Below are 19,235 nucleotides of genomic sequence, written 5' to 3' on the forward strand. Positions count from 1 at the left end.
GCGTTACACATCCGGACCACCAAAGCAGCCCTGACGAGGATTATTACAGCATGTGGGACGCTGGACAGCTTTATCTCCAGCCCGATCGCAACATAGAATGGTGACAGGGAGCCACTGGAGCCATAGCAGCTTGCATGAGCCAGTGGTAAGAGCATGCCCATGGGGTATGGACGCCTCTAGCCCGCTGCATCACATAATCTGGAAGGGGGATACCAGAAGCGGGACCCGGCTGGTGAAATCCTTGGTTCTAATGGACCAATCGGCGATGGTGACGGAATAACACTACAGGATTCAGATCTTGGAAGGGAAAAGTGAAAATATGGAAAACAAACAGGAGGACATGGGAAATAGAGCCTGCAGGAACAACCTGCGCATTAGAAGGATTCCCTCCTCGATCGTGGATCAAGCCTTGAATGACTATGTCGGTAACATTTTTCACACTTTCTTGCCCCATCTGGACAGCGCAGTGTTACTTCTGGATCGGACCCACAGGTTGCGCACTGAAACTCCCCCCCCCCCCCATATGATTACTTGTGTCCATTTCTTTACCACCAAGGAAGAGATCCTCTCGGCTAGTCGCTGACAGGTGGAACTGACCTTTCAAGGAACTGCACTGCAAATTTACCAGGATCTAGCCACAACGATAATACAAAAAAGACACTCCCTCAGACCTCTGACCTTAATGCTGCAGGATCAAAAAATGTAATATTGCTGGCTTTTCCCCTCGACTCTGCAATTTACGTTCAAGGGAGTGGCCCGCACCGTCAGCTTGTTGGAAAAAAGCTGAGGATATTCTGAAGGATTCCCCTTCTTCACCTCTGGGCTTCACACAGTTCATGCCTGGCCTTGTGTACGATGTCACCTAATGGCCGTTGGGGCACTTTGTCCTTTGTTTTTTTGGTTCTTTTGGATTTGTTGTTTGTGAATTTAAATGATTTAGTTGAAAAACGGTTGTTGCATGGACTCATAGATCTCCTGGTTCTTTATGACAAGTGAGGCTAACCAGAATCACCCCCTTCCACTTTGCTTTTGAACCCTCAAGTGACATCTCCATCCCATCAAAAGTTGAAATTTGTGTTCCTCAACGTAAAAGGCCTGAACTCTCCTGCAAAGAGTATGTCGATTCTGCGTCGACTGAAAGACTTGGACAGTACTGTAGTTTTTTGCAGGAGACCCATCTACTCCCCTCAGACTTTTATTGCATTCGCAACAGCGAGTTTCCCAGACAATTTCAAGCCTCTAGTGACTCAAAATCAGGAGGCACAGCGTACTATTGGAGAGAGGGACCCAGTTTAGGGAACTGTAGATCATATGTGGTCCGGAGGGACGCTTTATGGGGATTAAGGGTATGCTGTATGATCAGTTGTATACACTGGTCTCAGTATGTGCCCCTAACAAGGGACAAAACATATTTCTAAAGGATCTGGGGGCCAAACTGCTCCCCTTTTTTGAAGGTTAGGTGATCATTGGGGGTTATTTGAATGGAATCCCTGACCCCTACACGGACAAGACACACGACCCCTGCCCCAGAGATTTTAAAATTGCTTTAGCTATTCTCCATTTGTTCAAATCCCTAGGAGAGGTTGATGCCTGGAGGATATTGCATCCTTCACCTTTTTCTCACATGTACATCACTCTATCTCCCCTATTGATCTGCTCCTGGTTATACCCCAATAAATGTCCTTTATCGGCGAGGTGTCCATCGGCCCAAAGGTATTATCAGATCATGCCCCTGTCCTCCTGTCTGCTTGGGTTAATAACCATGCTGCCCCTCCCCAACCTCAATGGCGCTTATACGACCCAATTCTCAATGACATGGCCCCTAGGGTTGACATAACTAATACCCAGGGTAATTATTTTCAAGAAAACCCTGTAGAACTCACTTCTCTAGCCACCATGTGGGATGCCATGAAGACGGTAATTAGGGGAGCATTAATAGCTCACACATCGTCCTATAATAAAAAACTAGAGCCCCAGGCCTGGATGGGTTCGTGGTACGATTTTATTAACTCTTTCGGGCCCAACTATTATCCCCATTGATGGCTCTTTTTTACTCCTTTGGGCAGGAGGGTTCTATAACTCCTGTAATGCAGAACTCTACCACCATCCTGTTAAAACCCGGGAAGGACCCTCTTATAGGCCCATCTCCTTTTGTAATATTGATGATAATATATATTCTAAAGTACTGGTGATCCGTCTGGCTCAAGTACTTCCCATTTTGATAAATGCAGATCAGACAGGCTTTGTATCGGGAGGAAAACAGGAGACAATATCTGTTGCACTCTAAATCTGATAGAAACTGTAACTAAGAAACACCATTGGATGGCTCTCTAGCCTTTGGAGGCCACGAAAGCCTTTGACAAAGTCAATTGGGCCTTCATGAGGTCTACTCTAGAGGCCTTTCATATTGGCCCCTGCTTTAGTAGGATGATCCTTTTCAATTACTCTTCATTGACTACCTTGTTTTGGGTGAACCAGGAGCAGAAGGCCCCTATACAGCTTACCTGCGGGACGTCTCAGGGATGACCCCTCACCCTCCTATTGTTTGCCCTTGTCATGGAACCCCTTGCTCTGCGGATCCGGAACAATCCTCCAATTGAAGGGGTCAGAATGCATGACTCACAGCATAAACTGGCCCTATACGCTGATGATGTCTTGCTACACTGACTAACGTCCAAACCTCTCTGCACCATTCTCTTTTGGAGTTGGATACTTTCGGGTGGCTGGCAGGCGCTGAGATCAAATATGGCACATCTGTGGCATTGGGGGTGGGCCTCACCAATGATAAACTGCTCTCCCTTCAGCCAGCTTGCCCAGTTAAATGGAAGTCGAAATCAATAGATTATTTGGGCGTACACATTACGGCTTCCCCAGGAACACTATATGAAGCAAATTTTCCACCTCTTTTTGGGGAATTGGGAGCAGATTTTGAACGATGGTCAGCCCAAGAAACTTCTCTGAAGGGTAAAATTGCAGCTGTCAAAATTAACCTACTTCCCCATTTTCTCTATTACTGCACATCCTTACCAGTCGAGGTCCCACAAAAATCCCTTGATCGCCTTCAATGAAAAATGTTAGGGTTCATATGGCGTGGTAAAAAAGCAAGGATTCGAAAAGGGGTAATGATGGCGAGTAACAGCATGGGAGGGCTCAGGTTTCCTGACCTGTGCAAGTATTATACGGCAGCACACATTTCTCACCTTCTAACATGGCTGTCCCCAGAGGTCCCACCGAAATGGGTTGGGATTGAACAGGCAATGCTCCCACTCCCCCTCCGTTATCTTCCATATGTTCCCCATAACACACGGAAACAATAGCCAGATTTACTTATCTCGTCCAGAGTTACACTATGGGCTTGGGACTGGGTTTGGAAAAAAAAAGGGATCCTTGGCCCTCTTTCTCCAATTTCTGGTAACCCTATCGTCTCCCCTGGTATGCAGACAGGTACCTTTGGGAACTGGAAATGGGAGCGCCTTCAAACCATTTCACAAATGTACGATGATGGGCACCCACGCACCAACGAGAATTGCAAGGTAACATTTCATCGGTCTGAAACAGATTTTCCTATGCCAATAATGAATGTGCCCTAAAGCTCCTTTTCCGCTGGTACTACTCCCCAATGCAACTGCATTACTTTCAGTCATCCCTCAACCCGACATGTTGGTGTAAGTGTGGGGCACGAGGCACATACTATCACATGTGTTGGGACTGTCCACTGATTCGCTCTTTTTGGGAAGACATTGTTAATATAATTGAGGCCATCACACATATTAAACTCCCAATGCAACCAGCAGTCATTTTGTTGGATGTCCCAATTCAAGGAATCTATCCTAAATCTGGGAGAACCGCCAAGCTGATAACACAGTTTCTCCTGGCAGCTAGGATTACAATAGCACGAAACTGGAAGTTGCCTGAGGGCCCTCCTCTAATCATGTGGTGGATCAAGGTTTGGGACATTCCTGTGGCTGAGAAAATCATAGCGGCCAAAGATGGCTTCTTATTGCACCAAGTTATTGATATCTGGGCCCCATTTTTAGACTTTGATCAGAACGTCCCTGCTAGAACTTACAAACCTAGGATTCCAGGCCTGTATCTATGGATCTTCTAATGACATCAGTCTCTCCCAATGAGTGTTTGGAACCTGTGGGGGGCTGGTGGGGTGAAGGGTTTATGGCATTAAGCAACTCTGTTATGCGTCATGGACGAAGTATTTCTTAAATGTCTCAGTTTTGAAATGTAATGTTACTCCATGTGAACAACTGGATAAATATAAGTGTTAAAAAAAAAGAGAGAACTGTGCTTTTGTTACAGGCTCACATAAGATTGTTAACATGTCTGGTTTAACTGATGGAGGCAGTGGTAACAAGAGTACTTCTTAAGTGAGTTTAGGATCGATCCGTTCTGCAGTGGGTAACATGGAGAAGGGAGTCAAGTGGTTATAGGTTTACAACCACAGTTCCGTATTTCATAAAAGCACTACGTCTAGTGCTATGAATCCAGGGTAAATTGAATGACAAAGCTGCTGTAGAGATGGAACAGCACTGCGTTTTCTATATATGTATTAGTTCTCAATGTAACATCCTTGTGGCAAAAAAAACTCATGTTGTTTTGATGCAACAGAGAAGACAAATGAGGTTTCTAAAGATTAGCTTGTCCTATGGACAAGCAATCAATAAATAAAGGATAGAAACATATACTATCTTCAGGCAGATTGTGTCTAAGACCTATTTTGGGAGAATAAAGAGATGGAGACTAATCAGCAATGTCAACTTAAAGAAGACGTTCATGTGGTGTCACACTGTTCTGCCTGACAACAGTCGGACACAGAGGGAAAGATTCTCAGGAGTAAGTCAGGACTAGGGAGGTCCAGGAGATGGGATAAAAGATTGGGCAGGATCGTGCATATCTAGTTAGCGAGAATAGTAACTTAAGAGAAGAGAGATCAGAGTCAGCTCAGAGAAGTCAGAAGTCACTAGGTGAGAGTACTGGGGAAAGTTCAAACACTTGTGTATGAGCGCGATAGAAATACAATACCAATATCAATATCAAAGCAGTGACATTTAAGGACCATGAGCCCTGATAGAAACAGTGGAAGCAGAAGGAGAAAAAGAGAGTGAAGAGGAGAGTTTGAAAGAGTAGAGTAATGCATGGCCAGAGGTTTAAATTGGAGAACTTTAAATGCGGGACTCAAAAGGGAGAGAAGAAAAAGGAAAACATTCAAGCAAGGGAGGATGCTGAAATGCAAGAGGGAGGTGTGAGAAAGATGATACAAATGAAATAACAAGAAAAACAGAAGAAGCATGAGTTGCAAAGTGTACAATTAAGTCACAAAGGATAAAAAAGGAAACTCAGATGGCAGCAGAACTGCTAAAAGGAGTCTAAATTCTCATAGAAATAAGAGAGGTCAGAGGGGGAGAAAAGCCAATGAATGGGGTTTGACAAATGAGAAATTATATTCAAGTGAAAAACATGAAGGGAGATTGGGAAGCTGGGAGGAAAGAGGACGAAGAATTAAACAGTATTTCTGTACCGCCCCCTTTGCATGAACTGCAAGACGTATGAGAGAAATTTGTGAGGTGGATAAAAGGAACACAGGAGTGATAGTGTTAGATCCGTGTCTCAATAAGACGGAGGAAATGCAAGTTGAATTTTTAGAATGAATCAAGAATTGAAAGAGCCTTATTACAAACCAAGCGAGTATTAAATAAGCCAATAGAAACAGATGAAGGTAAAGTAGAGGAACATGGGGATAAGTTAAATTAGTTAGATTACAAGTGCTGCTGAGTTTAATGCGCAAAACGGAATGAGAGGAATAATAAAGTAAGATGGAAGTTGACATACTAGAAAAGAAATAAATAAAAATATAAAACAGGCCGAACAACGGGAGAAAACGAATCTGAAATGTGGGTAAAACTGTGCCTAAAAATAGAGATGACATTTACGCAAAAAGGAAAGACGACTCCCACTAAAGGAGTGTCCAGAAATGTAATTACAAGTAGGAAACATATTGCCCGAAGCTCAAGATAAGAATACAGGTTTACTGTGAGGTAGGAACTTCACACCTGTCCCAATAAGTCTCAAACAGGAAGGGATGTACCCTTAGCATCAATCAGGGGCGTTGCTAGGGGGGGGGCTAAGTGGGCTATAGCCCCTGATCTTTTGGTTGTAGCCCCGGATAGAATCTCAGGAGCTACATCCAAAAGACTAGCTAGCCCCCAGTCCCAACAGTTCGGACATAGGCTTAGCCCCGGGTCTTTTCCAGACGTAGCAACTCCCCTGGCATCAATGCTGTAAAGATGTAACATCATCGGTGAAACTGAATAACAAAGGGATCATCAATGGAGAGGCAACAAAAAGATGTGCGGGGAATGTCGGTCTAAACAACATTGTACAGTAAATTCAAAAAGGCAGAAGCCATAGAAATCTTATTTACGCGCGGGGAAGTGCGCCCAGCTAATTAGGTGGCTGGAAAGCGCGACCGAGAACTGCCAGTATCCTGCCCACATTCCAGCAGCTACTTGAACCACAGCCCTGGGAGGTGCCATCTTTTTTCTGTGCTCTGGTCCCTTCTCAGCCCCCCCCCCCCCTGGACAAATTACTGTGGCCTTGGTCCCTTTTCTATTTACTATGGTGGCATCCCTCTTGTGTTTTTTTCACGTGAGATTGGTGTCGTGCAATGCATACAGACCCTGTCTCCCGTGAAAAATACACTGAAAACTATGTGCGCCCCAGACAGAGTCCTGGGGTGCAATTAGCTATTAACGGCCCTGAAGCCCTGCTAAGGATCGGATTGGACGACGTTACCAGAACAGTACACCCCCGAAACAAGAGCGGGTGCTATAGTGTTGGTTCCACCTTGCCCTCAGGAACAATCTTCACCTAATACCTTGGGATCAGCAAGCTTCATGGATTCAGACAATCTTCTCAATGGAGCATGGGATACTGGAACTCTTATTAATGAATTACAAAAGTCATTGGACCAGGACCAGACCGAAAGCCAGAATATAAAGGTGCAGTATCCATGGAAATACAAATGGAAATGACTACTCGATGCTTAACAACTGAACACATTTTTCTGGGGGCAGATGTTGCCTCATTGAATAGAAGGCATATTTTAGTTCAAGTTAACGAGATTCCGGTTTTGTGGGTGAAGAAAATGAAGGGCATCGATTATATAGACTTCCCAGATCATAATAAGTATCTAGTTAGAATCCATTTCAGACCATCAGTGGCCAGTAAAGCCATCATGGAACATGTTGCATCCTTACCCATAATGGGGTTTGATGTTTGTCCTGAGAGACAGAGTGATAACTGAGAGGTCTGTTATTTTAAAAAAATAAATAAAAAAACAAGCCATCCAAATCGAAAATCTGTCCACTAGAATAGATAACACGGATAAACGTTGCGTGGAACTGGTGACTAGAGGAGATAAAAGAACAGTCTACAAAAGATAATTGGTTTTGGCAGCTTGGTATTCCTTATTGAATCTGAACTTGAGTATCCAATCCCAAAACCAGGTTTCCGAATTCAGTAAAGCAGCAACCAGATTTTAACTCGGAAAAAGGCAATCCGATTGGTTGCCAGTGGTGGAAATTCTTTTGAGATGGTAGCCATAGTTATTCATAGACTTTTTACCTGATCCTGCAGAACCTGAAATTCAAAACATCTCAAAAGAGGGCATGTTGCAGCCACCATGGCAAGGAAAGGGTGCCCACCAAGCAGACCGGACACTAGGTCCTTGTGAACGTGTCACACCAATTCTTCTAGCACTTCGGGCTGCGGCAGTGGCCAAAAATGAATCTATGGAGACCATACATTTTGGGACTGACCTATAATGTAGCCCCCCTGCTTGAAGAAGCCACACAAAATGTTCTAAAACAGTTGGGTCTTTATTTTTTCGGAAAGTTAGTTGTACATATGCCAAACGGCCCAAAATTCATTAGTCACGCGAAAAGTGCTACTTCTATGGCGAGGTCAACCATAACACAGTCGCTGTCAGTGGCTGTGATGTGAACATATAGTCCTCAAGCCTGTATCACCCTACTCCCCAGCCAGTCTTTTCTTGTGATATAAGCCATATTTAACAATGTGCTATTGGTGACCTCAGTGGATATTGGTTTAAGTATCTTTTATGAACATGTTAAAAGTGGCAATGCTCATTAGGTGCATAATTCATGTCCTTATAAAATGTGTTTATCGCCACATTTGCTCCTTGCGATGACAGATATTTTAAGTCTTGTGGAAGAAACTTGTCTTAGAACATTCCAAACGGAAGGCAGCTGTGGATCAGGCAAACTGGCAATATGTTGTCCATAAAATTTTAGGTGTTTTCATAAGTTCATACATTTATTTTGTGGGGACATGTGGCAAAGATGTTGCAGGCTACAGATTTAGGTATAGCGTGCTTGACAGCTTACTTTGGCTTTCGAGTTCAATGTTTTAGCATTCTAGCGCCAGATCCTCTAAAGACCAATCAAAGGTTCAGTCTGGATACTGGAAGGAACACACAACCTTTAAGCATTTAGACCTCATTATCTTATTTGACACATCATTTTATGATCCCATGGAATTCCTCATTTTTGGATCCTCTTATTGTCATGGCACTTCTGGCAGGGATGTTGACAAACAAGGACCCTTGCACCACCATCTGTGGGAGAGGTGAGGTATTATGCCTGGCAGAAAAAAGATCCCCTACCCACTACCTGCACCTTCAGTTTAGTTATTCGTTCCAATTTTCTAGGTAGAAAATGCAACTCTGAGAAATGCTTACGATTTTGTTGCAGGTAAGAAGTCCATTAAACACCTTTAATGATATTCTGTGCAGGTATACAAACAACAACACCACATGCGAAATCTGTGAAATGCTTATGATTTTCTTACAGGTTTAAAGTCCATTAAGCTCTTGTAAGTTCATTCTGTGCAGGTAAACAAACTACAACACAGGTTGACGGAGGGAGTGAATTGGTTTCAATGTCGAACATGTTGGTGCGTGTGAAAACATGAAAACAGGGTTAAGTGCTAGCAAATGTGAAATGGGCCACGCCAGGCATAAACAACATATAAAGTACGTACCTTAAGATAACCCAACTGGTCGTCCATCATATTTTGCATTGACGTTGTTGAAGTTGATGCATCCTTTCTCGAAAGTTCAAGACTGACACGTTTGTGGGCCACGTCACCCTCTCGAGGGATATTGTCTGGCTCTGTCACCGGCATCTGGAAAAGTGGAAAGATGTAAATGGTTAGGTGTTCTTGAGGCAGATTAGGATTCTTATTTTAAACTAGTTGTTGTAAGGCCGCTGGCCTACAAAATACGCTGCGACACCGGGCACGTCTTCATTCTACCTTTATTAATACAGGACTGCCTCTCGTCCCAACTTTCCCGCTTCCCCCTCCCCTTGCCCCGCCCCCCATTCCCTCTGTCCTTATCTTTCCCTTAAAGGGGCCCTGTCCCTTTTCCCATGCACAACACCCCCCTCTTACTTATCGTTGAAGTTCGTCCTTACATCTCTTCGATGAGCCGAGTGGGCCGTCTGGCTAGCCGGTGGGGCCGCTCGGCTCGCTCTCCTCCTTCGCCCTCCTGGCTTGCCGGTGGCGGCGCCTCGGGCGGATCGGGAGGGGTCTCTGGGTCCATAGGGTCTTCTTCCTCAAGAGGTACGTCCTCAGATCTGTCTCCTTGGAACATTCGCCTGAAGTATGACGCGTTGCGGGTTATTTCACCCCGGTCTCCTAGGGCGGTGATCATGGGTCCTTTCACCTCTGTCACTATCATGGACTCGGGCTGATGTCTCGAGTCCGTTTTATGGCGTTGGGCCTGCCTGACTAGCACTGTTTCTCCCACGGGGATCAGGGGTTCCTTGGCCTTCCGTTTCCGGTCAGTCCATTCTTTGGCCTTTTGTCTCCTCTCTGCTTCTCGTCGTCGGATCTCGTCGTCCTCCTCCGGCGTGTAGTCCTCGAGTTGGGGAAGCCTGGTCCTCGGTTTGTATTTGATCATGAGTGCGGCTGGGGTGTGTCCAGTTGCCTCGTGGGGGGTATGCCGGTAGCTTCGTAGCATTTGTGAGATGGCTTGTGGCATCGAGGCTTGGTCTGTTGCTGCTTTTTGGCGTGTGCGCTTAATGTTCGCCATGAACCGTTCCACCATCCCGTTGGCCTGGGGCCATAATGGTGTGATCTTCTGGTGGTGGAATCCAAGGTGCGCCGCGAATTTCCTAAATTCTTGTCCTTGGAATGGGGATCCATTGTCCGTTTTCACTACGTTGGGGACGCCCCATTCGCTAAATACTTCGTCTATCGGGCCTACCACGTGGTGGAAGGCTGTGGATTGTACGTGTTTTACCAATGGGAATCGGGAGTATTCATCTATGGCCACGAGCAGGTGACCCCCCTCTTCGAGTGGGCCGTAGAAGTCAAGTGCCACTCGCTGCCACGGTCCGTCAGGGAGCGGAACTATGCGCAGGGGGCAGGGTGGTGAGCCGGCCGCGTTTACCTGGCAAGAGTTGCAGTGTCTTAGTATGTCGTCTACAATGGTGTCCATGTGGGGGAACCACACCTGGTTTCTGAGTATCTTTTTTGTATTCGCCGCGCCTCGATGACCCTCGTGGGCGATCATAACTAGTGGCTTTCTAAGACTCTTGGGTGCTACCAGGCGGTTCCCTCTGAGTAGTGTGCCTTGGTTTGTTGTGGCCAGTTCGTTGTGTATTTTCTCCATTCTGGCCAAGTCTCTTCTGTCTACTTCCCCCCCTTCCCCTTCTTCGAAGTGTTGGTTGGCCGCCTGCCGCCACTTGTTGGTGTTGGTGAGGTGGACGGCCGCTTTGATGGTGGGGTCAGCTCTGCTCTTTTCTGCAAATAGTTCAGCGGTGATGGCTGGGGGAAGAGCATTGTGTGACAGGTATGCGATATATTCATCGGCTTCTCCTTGCATTGCGGTGTCTGGAGCTCCTTCCGGGTGCCGTGATAGATAGTCTGCTGGGTTTGCGTCGCCTCCGGGTTTGTGAATGATGGTATAGTCGTATTCCTGGAGACGGATTCCCCATCGTTCAATGCGTGGGGGCATCTTAATTCTCGGGTTGCCAAATAGGGCCAGTAAGGCTTGGTGGTCCGTAACGAGGGTGAACCTTTGTCCGATGACGAAGTGGTGAAATTTTTCGCACGCCCACACTGCCGCCAGGCTCTCCCGCTCTGCCTGTGAGTATGCTTGTTCGGTGGAGTTGAGTGCGCGGCTGGCGTATGCCACTATGTTGGTTTTGGAGTTCTCTTGTGGATCTGTTTGAGCCAAGATGGCACCCAGCCCCACTGGGCTAGCATCCGCAGTTATTTCTGTCCGCCAGCTCGGGTTGAAGTACGCCAGTTGGCGGTTGGCCCCTAGCTCTTGCTTTATCGTGGCGAAAGCCTGTTGGCATTGGTCCGTCCACTGGAAGGGTTGGTCTTTTTTCAGCAGGTGTCGCAGTGGGCTTGTTAGTGACGCATATCGTGGGAGATAGCGGGCGCAGTATCCCGCCATGCCCAGGAACGAGCGGAGTTCGGAGGCGTCCTGCGGGCTAGGCAGGTTGGTAATGGCGCGGATCTTGTCCGGGTCGGCTTTTATTCCTTGGTCCGAGAAGATGTGGCCGAAGAAGCATAGGGTGCGTGTGTTGATTTCGCACTTCTGACTGTTGAGTGTCAGTCCGGCATCTTGTAGGATGCGGCACACTTGGTGTAGGGCTGTGTCATGCTGATCCTGTGTGACGCCAAAGATGAGGATGTCATCGCTGTAGTTGAATGCATTGGGGACGGAGCAAATCAGTCTGTGGATTGTTTCTTGAAATATCTCGGCAGCGGACGAGATTCCAAAGTTAAGTCGTTTGTAGCGGAAAAGGCCCTCATGGGTGGTGAATGTTGTGATGGGCCTCGATGCAGGGTCAATCACTAGCTGGTGGTATCCCTGGTTGAGATCCAGTTTTGAGAATTTCGTGGCTTGGTTGAGCCTGATTAGCATGTCCTCTATGTTGGGGCCCGGGTGCCTTTCCCGTTGGATGGCGGTATTGGGGATTCTCATGTCCACACAGAGGCGGAGGCGTCCATCTGCTTTGGGGACGACTACCAGTGGGGAAACCCACGGGGTGGGTCCTGTTGCCCTCTCTATGATGTCATTGTCCAGTAGCGTTTGCAGCGCGTGCGATACTTTCGCCTGCAGGTGGAACCCTACCCTCCTGGGGTGTTGTGGTACTGGTTGGATCTTGGGATCAACATGTAGCGTTATGACGTTGTCCTTCAGTTTGCCGACGCCTTCAAATAGGGCCGGGTACGCCGATTTCAGATTTCCTATGTTTGGGGCAATGTGGTGGATGGCTTGTATGACGCAGGAATTAGGCGGGACTCCTTGGATCACCTCTGATGCGTCGTAGTGGAAGTCGATGAGACCTAGGGCTGTGGCCGTCTTGTGGCTGAGCAGGCATCTGGCAGTTGCCTGGCTGTGGATGACGTGTATCGCGGTCGGTGCTCTCTTGCCCCTGTGTATGAGGTCACATGTGAATTGTCCTTTTGAGGTCAGTGGCTGTGTTGCGCCCCATTGAAATATGTGGGCGTAGGATGGTTGTAAGGGAAACTTGTTTGCTAGATGGCCGTATGCTATGTAACTCATGACATTTACGGTTGCGCCCGTGTCCACTAGGAATGGAGTGTCTATCTCTCCCAGGTGTACCGTCACTCTGGGTGCCGCGCTGTCGTCGGAGGCTTCCGAGATGAGTCGGACGTATTCCCTGCTGTATCGGTCGTATTCAGCATAGGGTAGGTATTCTGCAGGGTGTTCTTCGACTGGCGGGTTTTCGTATGGGTCTCTGGTGTTATCTTCCCTCCGGGTTTCCTCTTCTGGGTACGCTTGCATGTGATATATTTGTTCTTGGTTGGCATACGGTGCATCTGTTTGGTCCACTTGTAGGTTTTCGACCGCCCTGATGAACCCGGAGTTGTTTGGTGTTCTGGGGTTGACGGCTGGCTTGGCGTATTCTCGTTCCGCGTATGGTCTTGGGTTGGGTGGTCTCATTGGCTCGGGCCGCGGCTCGAACTTCTTTGCGGTCGGTTGCTGGTTGTGTGGTCTATATGCTGACAGCGGGGGTGTCTTCTCCCGACACATACTCTGAAAGTGATTCTCTTGTCCGCACCTCATGCACATCTGGCCAATTGCGGGGCATTGACCTCTGTGGGGAAACTCAAACCCGCATCGGTAACATTGTCTTTCAGGTGGTGGGCGTCTTGCGTTGTTCCATTGGTCTTGTCTGTATGTATTGTTGTGTTGGCGGCTGATTTGATTGGTGGTGACGGCTGCGATGGAGTCTATCTTTCTCGGGTTCTCCATGTGTGCAGCCTGAGCATCCACTCTTTCATATACTCTGGCGAGTTCAGCTATTTCTTTCAGAGGGAGGGGTTTTTTTAGAAGATGTTTGCGGAAAATGGATGACAGGCATCCCTCTATCACTCTCAGGCGGATGGCCTCGTCATCGTTGAAGTTGGCGAAATCACAGTATGCTATTTTCCTTTGTAGGCGTAATATGAATTGGCCAATTGTTTCTTGGGGTAACTGGGTGCATTGATTAAAGATGTAACGCTCGTAGTCTCTGTTCGGGACTATTATCAATCGACCGTCGATGGCTTCAATGAGTCTTTGGTATGTGTTCCTTTCTGCTGCAGGGATGGTCTTGATGACGCTTTTTATGTCTTTCCCAACCAAGTTAGTGAACATGTCTAGTTTGTTCGGGGCGTCTTGGTTTCCTACTGCCCTCATGAATTCCTCGAACTCGTCCATCCATTCTTGCCACCTTTGCCCTTGGTTTTCTTGTGGTTCTAGCGAGAATGGGTTTGGGCGGCGTAGGAAGGAGACTGGATTTGTGGGAGTCACGCCAGGCGTGGCAGGTGCCGTGGTGTCTCCCGCTGCGCTCCCACCACTCCCTTGTTGCGACATGGCTGGTGAGGTCGAGTGTCTGCTGGTATGCGTGTTTTACTTCCCTCCCTCTCGGGTGGGCGCTTTTCTCTTGCTCGTACTCGATTGCGCGTGACGTTCCTCGTTTTCAAGTGGCCGTTGCGACGCTCGTACGCTCGTGCGTGCATACAGTTCCTCGCTTTCAAGTGGCGCTTTAACGCGTTCCTCGCTTTCGAGTGGCCGTTAACACGCTCACACATGCACACAGTTCCTCGCTTTCAAGTGGCTCATTAAATCCTTCAGTTCCTCGCTTTCAAGTGGCTCATTAAATCCTGTAGGTGTAAAGTTCCTCGCTTTCAAGTGGCTTGTGTTGCGTTGCCGTGCCTATCGCCTTTTCCTCTGGGCCTGTGGGGTTTATTCCGTACTTGCGTGTGCTCTTGGCACCTCACGGCCTCCAGTGTTGTTCCGCGGTCCACTGGGCTCCTCCTCGTCCTCGGCGGCGTGCGTCTCCTTTCCTTTCTTCCCCGGGGCCCCTCCTCGGCTCCGGCTGCTCTCTCGCGTGTGTGTGTACCTCCGACGTCGGGTCCTTCCGTTACGCTGGGCTCTGGCTCCTCCTCGCTTTCGGGGTCTCCAGCTGCTCTCTACGTGCGCGTAGGTTCCTCCGCACCTCGCGTATAGTCCTCGGCGGCGGGTCCTTCTGCTGCTCCGCGGCGGGTCCTTCTGCTGCTCCGGATACCTTCTTCGGGCGCGCTGGCTCCTCCTTGCCTCGCGTGCTCCCTGTCTGGGCGTTTTCTTCGTGTGCGCGGTCCGTCTGTCTTCGTCGCCAGTTGTTGTAAGGCCGCTGGCCTACAAAATACGCTGCGACACCGGGCACGTCTTCATTCTACCTTTATTAATACAGGACTGCCTCTCGTCCCAACTTTCCCGCTTCCCCCTCCCCTTGCCCCGCCCCCCATTCCCTCTGTCCTTATCTTTCCCTTAAAGGGGCCCTGTCCCTTTTCCCATGCACAACACTAGTGTTTTTTTATTTCTGGAAGGAGTCACATTCTGGACTTTTACAGGGATGGAAAGTGCTGCAGTACGATATTTGGCCATGCAAATAACCGTCAAAGAGACAGAAGACAGACTGGAACGATGTGCAGTCAAATTTCCTAAGGCAAGATCACTAGCAAGGCCCCCACGCCCGTAGTACTTGCAATCAGCATTAGGAATTTGGTCCGTAGGTTATGTGGTGCCTCTGATCCTATTGGACACAAATAAAACAGCCACATGTCAGGAGTATGCTACCTGAAAGATGGTGAGAACCTCACACAAATAAAACAGCCACATGTCAGGAGTATTCTACCTGAAAGATGGTGAGAACCTCACATGTATGTTTGTTTGAAAAAAGGGGGATGTTTTATTTTAGGGAGTCAAGTGAAAAAATGTATTCCGTTGGCTGGGCTAATTAATGCATGTAGTTTACGTGTTGAGGGGTGCCCTGCACACATTTTATTTGTATGCACTGAAATACCCCTCTTTTGCACGGATCGAGCATCATTTTACATTCATGTGAACAATGAGTTTTCCTGGTCTGACTGTCTAAGTTATTCCTTCGGTCCAATGCATTTCATTAGAAAGTTTAAAGCGCAGCAGGATTTAAAAGTTAGAAGACTCTCAATAAAACTTGGAAAGCTTTACTGCTATGTATTTCTGGGGCGAGACATAGTGCACATATTATATATTTTCTAGCCAATATTTGTTTGAACTCTCCTTATTGTTCTCCGCTGCAGCTCTTTGCAACACAAACGTGCATAATGGATCCACCATGTACCTCCTCATCGCATCCATTAGCAGGGACAGGACCCAAGAGATCCCACAATCTTTGCATCTCAAGCACTGGGCAGGAGACTCAATAGTAGATCATACCAACAGGAGGAGGGGTAAGCATTTAAGGTGTGCACTCCTACAGACGGCCAGATGAGAGGATCCACCAGCAGCCACCAATAATAATGAGCATTTTCATATAGTGCGTCATGAGAGACGCCTCACCATTTTAAGAGCAGTAATTATAGCTGTAGTCACCCAATTACCCAATTCAATGGTTCTCAATGTATCAACCTTCAGAAGCATGAAGGGCTGAATCAGCCCTGGTGGATTTTGAACAAAGTGTAGGATTGCCACATGTTACAAGCACTTAACCAATGAGCTATCAAAAGTGGAACCTGAAGTGCCAGGTCCCAGTGATGTCAAACTAGAAGCACTCGTTGTCTGGATTCCTGAAGGACTGGCCCTCGAGATCAATAAAAAATCCTGGGACGAGGAAGTGAACATCACTGATCTGGGCCACCAAATTAGTGGGCTCCTTGATTTGTCATTCCTTTTGTCCTTGCATTTGGACCTACACGTTTGTTTCTGGAAATCACAGGATTCCTATTTGTCTTAGTGACTTTTGTTTCTTTTTTACTGTATAGGTTCCCACTTGACACACTGGCCTAGACACACAAACCTTTGTCCTGTGGTGACCCACAGGAAGTGCGACTTCAGCTGCCGCCACATCACTAGTGGTCATTAATGGATGCAGTGAATGGAGTACCATTGCCATAAGACTCTGCTACAAACATATGACTGTGCATGATCCTGTGTCTATGCTACTTGTGGGCTCTTGATAGGATCCAACTCTTGATGTGTATTCTTTTTCGGATAGTAACCATCTTGCATATCGAAAAAAAGCATGCTGTTCTGCTACCTGTCCCAAAGAGGTCTACTGCATTTGCCACAGCCCCATGAGTTTGTCTGTACTTCCTATAACTTTTTCAAAAGGGAGTCATGATTTGAGCCCACAGGAACATTGGTGTAATTCCCACTCAGAGAATCTATATTGCATCCAAAAAGTATTCATCTTGAGAGGGTCTGAACCGTTGCATATGCACTTTATTGAGAAATGTTTGCTGTGATGTTCATTGTTAAGATGGATTTCTGAACTCGGACCTGGAGGGGCAGAGGTTCAGAAGGCCAGCCTAGTTTCTTGGAACAGGGTAACCTCTGCACAAGCCAGACCAATCAGAGTAGCAATGGCGGCGGTCAAGACTAAGTCTCAAGAGGGGTGAGGGTGACGGAAAGACCTCAATGAGCACACAAAGCAAGGACACTTACAAATTACTCCAGACAGGTGTTATATTAAAAATATAAACACATTTATTACAAGGCCTTTGTAACATCGATCATAGCAAAGAATCACAATAATACTAAAGTAAACCAACACATCACAATCACTACAATATATATACAAGACCGAGGGGTCTAGGGAGTTAGGAGCATGTAATATGTAGACCACCTAGATGGGGAGGAAAACAGGCAGTGCAAGTAATCATTAGACCCAGTTCGACATCTGAAATACACCTAACTAGGAGGAAGTCCAAGCCCTACGAAGAGAGGAGCTTTATGGTCAAAAGTACCTGCACGCGCTGGTGCCAATGGACAAAAGAGGGCCTCTTCAAGGATATCAGGCAGTTCAGGAAGGTGAATGAAGCGATGCAGAACAAGTCCCCACTACTCAAGCAAGGCCTCCACTTGTGGGCAGAGGCAGGGTGAGAGTGCAGGATAGAGTTGCTATTTCGCAACAGCGGTAGAAAAGAAACGGGCTCCTGCGCGAGGGGCCACCGGTTGGGGTATGGACTACTCACCGGTCCCCAACGCAAGCAGACCCAGACTTCTCCAGTTCAGTTCATGTTCCTGCCAGGTTCAACTGTGATGATCAGGGCGTCTCGATACCATGTAGATTCTGCGTAGCAGGATGCAGGGTCGAGGGTGTCCCAAATGCAGCAGACGTGCACAGGTTGTTACCACAGCAGGGCAACACGGCAACCGCGTTTACTCTGGTCCGGGCGCACTGGTCTCACTTCAGACCTGGGAATGCCAAGTGTACGAAATTCGGGGTGAGGGTGCCGTGGACGCAGAGCAAACTGTAGACCAAGTTCTGAGGGCTCCCCCGAAACAGCGGCGGTGACAGAGCAAAGCGTCCTGCGTAAGCTGGTCAGCCCACTGGTTGGCCCAGGGACACTTCCGAAGAGGCTTACTTGCAGGGTTTCATGAAGGTGCTGGGAATAGTTGATCCCACTATTCCAATGGGTCGAAGTGCCTTTGCAGAGCTTCTAGGACGATCAGATGCAGAGGGGTCTCGTAGGACGACAGCGGCTCAGGATGCCAAACCTTCAGCGGGTCACCAGCGGTTCCTCGACTCAGCTTCTTGTTGCAGGATATTTGGCTCCTTATCCCTTGTTCGGTGTGAACTCAGGAGATCGACATGGTAGTGGTGTTTTCAGCCTCCTCTTATCAAAAGTTCCTTTTGCGCCAAAATGGAGAGGACCCAATGGGAGATCTGCTCACAAACACTCACACCATACGTGTACCTATCACGGACCACGGTGGTCCCTGGCATTCAGGACACTCCACACTCTCTGGCACCCAGGATGTGTATTGGGAACAGACATCCCAGCCCACATTCTGGAGGCACACACAAGGCATGCAGAAGCCCGCGAAAGCTTTTGGGGTTTCGCAGGAAAGTGCATGACCAAATAAGGACGGCCCCGGGTCGGCTCGACCTGGGGGAAGGTGAAGGGGCAAGACGGTCAGCGGACAGGACAAAGAACCTCGTGGCATTGCCATTTTGGGGTGCCAGGCCACCTATTCGTGCCAAATGCGGTAAGCACGGATAACATGGCAAAAAAGGGGTCAAAACACAAGTGAAACGATAGCTGCCACTAGTCCTGTTGTGACACATTTGCACAGTTCATAATAAGTACAGCGAGAGTGGCTAGGGCCTTTGGAATGACTAGAGACCCAAGAGCGTGGTAAAGTAAGTTACAGTGCACTGTTGTTTTATGTTGCACAAAAGCTGCAACATGAGAAAAGGACTAAGGGAAACAAAGTCTCCCCGTACTGACTGTCTTAAGGGCATGTCAGTTTCCCCATAAGAATTGAGCAAAAGCCCAGAGGAGTGCGGCGGAAGGCTGCGCTTCTCTGGCAAAGTCTAGATCAGGGTGCAAAACAGCAGCAAAAAGTTTGGGGGTTGCCACATGGAGGGAAAATTGCATACAATATGAAATATTTCCTAACATTCAACAGTCCAGTGTTCCAATGTTGCATTCAATGAAACCAGGCCTTGAAAATACCAAAACAAAAAATTGTAAAAATGCGGATTTTTAAGAACACCCACCCACTCCATTGACGCACTGCAGCCCCCAGTGCACATGTGTCTTCTTTCTAGAGGCCAATCCTAAATGTGCCACATAGGCACAGATCCTGCTGGCTCAGTAAACCAATACTAACCATCGTAGAATGTACCCTCATAGAGGCTCCA

At 47.7% G+C, this 19,235-nt stretch overlaps 1 protein-coding gene across 10 annotated transcripts in view; it reads right to left on the reverse strand.

The window, feature by feature from the left end:
* The window catches only part of LOC138581369 (uncharacterized), a 3,536,879-nt gene that overhangs the window by 781,571 nt on the left and 2,736,073 nt on the right, over nt 1-19,235 (reverse strand). For all 10 annotated transcript variants that reach the window (XR_011304538.1, XR_011304537.1, XM_069652654.1 and 7 more), the window contains one exon: nt 9,073-9,216. Coding sequence is in view for 8 of the 10 variants with exons in the window: in XM_069652654.1 (XP_069508755.1) it covers nt 9,073-9,216 (144 nt within the window). In the remaining 2 variants the exon portion in view is untranslated. The remainder of the gene's footprint in view (nt 1-9,072; nt 9,217-19,235) is intronic.

Source organism: Ambystoma mexicanum, chromosome 3p (assembly GCF_040938575.1).
Source record: "Ambystoma mexicanum isolate Mex_15411 chromosome 3p, UKY_AmexF1_1, whole genome shotgun sequence".
NCBI classification, from domain to species: domain Eukaryota; kingdom Metazoa; phylum Chordata; class Amphibia; order Caudata; family Ambystomatidae; genus Ambystoma; species Ambystoma mexicanum.